At 42.0% G+C, this 2,533-nt stretch overlaps 1 protein-coding gene across 1 annotated transcript; it reads right to left on the bottom strand.

Moving 5' to 3' along the window:
• Window positions 1-287: 287 nt before the first annotated feature.
• On the bottom strand, window positions 288-2,527 carry LOC108626489 (ornithine decarboxylase-like). Its single transcript, XM_018027182.1, has 2 exons — window positions 2,457-2,527; window positions 288-2,370 (listed from the first exon to the last, which is right to left on the bottom strand). The coding sequence occupies exons 1-2, from the start codon at window positions 2,514-2,516 to the stop codon at window positions 1,390-1,392; spliced, it is 1,041 nt and encodes a 346-aa protein (XP_017882671.1). The 5' UTR covers window positions 2,517-2,527; the 3' UTR covers window positions 288-1,389.
• Window positions 2,528-2,533: the final 6 nt, after the last annotated feature.

The raw sequence follows: 2,533 nt of genomic DNA on the forward strand, positions 1-2,533 counted from the left end.
TATCTCGATGAGAGGCATTACACGCGGTTTAAAGTTTTCAATCTCTTGCGTATGACGACTGATGTTTTAAAGAGTGACGTGCGGTGATCTAAACATATTTTTATTCGAGATCTGAGTACGTCGTATATTAAATGATTAGCTCGGTTTATCTGGAACATTGTTAGATACAATTGAGCCGATACTAAATTTTCAATTACACGATTTTAATTGAACAACGATGTGATAACGTTCAGAAAATTTGTCAAATTAAATCTCCGAAAGGATAAAGAGAAAAGAGATAAGGAGACTTGTTGATTTGAATTTAGTATATTTCGTTACATGCATTCTTTCGTTAATAATAATTAATAACAATAATAATAGTTGACATATAATACAATCAGAGTAATATAATTAATAAGAACCTAATTATCTTTCCTTCCTGTGACAGCTGCCTCAATGCCCTAAAGATCCTAGCAAACCTACAGAGATCGTTTTTGATATATGAAATAAAACAAAAGAAATTTTAGTCGGATAATAGTAGAAGGGTTTTGTGCTTCGCTTTATACCGTTGATATAATATGCTGGACACGTACGTCGTTTTCAGTGCTATCGGTTACATTCCCCACGTGTTCCTTGTGCTTCTGCGCAACTTTTGTTAATCGGAATTAAATTACATTTAGATATTTCATAGATATAATATATATGCTTTTACACAAAGTCACTACTTCTCGTTTCCTTTGACACGTTTCATATAAATCATTTAAGTAACACGTCTACGTAGTCAGCGTTGCGTCACATAAAATTTAGTTCGCCGCTTAAGCATGGACATCGGATGGATCATAAAGGATCGCAATGTGCGACCGCTTCTCAGTCGATCGTTACAAGGATCCATACTTATATGATTTATATAAAAATTTATATGAAGTCTAGGTAATATTAAACGTGCAAATCGTAGATATTCATGTTCGGCAAACACCTCCCTACATATTATGAAGGTTTACGTGTAATGTAAGAGAAGCTACGCGTTTCTAAAACGATATATAATTATTCCTATGCAAACGTTTCAACGCGGTATTTAGTATAACGACGTCCTACAACCATTTTCGAAAATTTGATTATACGTTCTATCGTTTAATTAGCGACCATAAAGTATCTACCGTCGTACAATAAAAATTTCCTTCGATGGGAACGTACAACTAATTCAGCTGGTCAACGATGATACCAGATATCAGTAACACGTCGAGCTTTAAAATATTCTCGATAAATTGAAGTAAAACGCGAGGCAATCAAACTTTAAAACAAAATATACCTGATTTTAAACGATGTCGCGACGTCGCACGTGAAATGAAGCTGTGATTCTTCCTGAAGAATACCAAGCACTGTTGTCAACGCGTCTTTCGTCGTCGCGTATTAATTCAAAGGATCGACTTCGACGTAATCGTAAATATAGGACGACGGCGGATTATTAGCGCCATTCAATATCTCCGTGGCTGTAAGTTCGATGTTCGGATTGTGCCATCCGTTCGTATCGTTGCCACCGATGTCCAGGCCGAGTCGTAAATTAGCCGGAGTGTTGCCGATGACGAAGTGCTCCTCGGTCAAAGGCAGAGCATTTTTTAAAAGGCACCAAATGTTCTCGTCGGCGATGACGTGAACTTTCGGTACCGGGAATCCGTTGAACGGCGAAGCGACCGGCAGAGTGTAAGCTCCCATATTTTCAAAGATGATCCAATCCCCGAGATCCATGTCGTGCAGCAGAACGTTTTCGACGACTTGATCTAAACCGTCGCAGGTCGGTCCCCAGATGCTCGAGGGGATCATTTTCCCGCAACCTTTCTTCAAAGGTATCGGAGTCACGTGCTGATGATCGTACAGTAGACAATTGAAAGATCCGTAAACGCCGTCGTTGATGTAGTACATGTTGTGCGTAATGACATTGGGCGAAGCTTCGTTGCTGCGGACCGAACGCTTGCTGTGAATACTGGTCGCGAGTGTAAATGCAGAGGCCACGTAGAAGCGGCCGGGTTCAGCGATTACGTGAACGGCGTCGGTGTTGAAGTACTCGTCGAGCGCTTTATTGACGACGTCGGCGATCTTGTCGATGCTGGTACCTTTGTTCCCCGGGTAACCGCCGCCGATGTCCAAGAGATGCGGCTTGAAACCGATGTCGGTCGCCAGATCGAACAGCGATCTGGCGTGGCGTATGGCCCGATGGAACACGGGTGGATCTTGACAACCGGAACCAACGTGAAAGCTGATTCCGATCACGTCGAGACCCAGCACGCGCGCGAGGCGCAGAAGATTGGGTGCCTCGTAAATCGGATCGCAACCGAATTTCATGCCCAACTGGCATTGAGCTACTTCTGCGTCGCAACGGATTCGAATGACGACCTGAAAGTCAAAGGATGATTCGATCATTTTATACGACTGAGAAGAAGCGTAACTTAAGGAAACAAGGAGAATATATTTTATGCTACCTTGGCATCGGGATGAAGTTTCTTAATCTTATGCAATTCGCTTTCGTTATCTACCGTCATTGCATCGACTCCGACAG

Source organism: Ceratina calcarata, unplaced genomic scaffold (genome assembly GCF_001652005.2).
Source record: "Ceratina calcarata isolate Rehan_Ccalc_2016 unplaced genomic scaffold, ASM165200v1 scaffold403, whole genome shotgun sequence".
NCBI classification, from domain to species: Eukaryota; Metazoa; Arthropoda; class Insecta; order Hymenoptera; family Apidae; genus Ceratina; species Ceratina calcarata.

Bases quoted from the DNA above. Each gene is read 5' to 3' on its own strand.
- LOC108626489 (XM_018027182.1), bottom strand. From the start codon at position 2,516: ATGACGGTAGATAACGAAAGCGAATTGCATAAGATTAAGAAACTTCAT. The intron at 2,371-2,456 runs GTAGCATAAAAT...TTTGACTTTCAG, and splicing joins AACTTCATCCCGATGCCAAG to GTCGTCATTCGAATCCGTTG.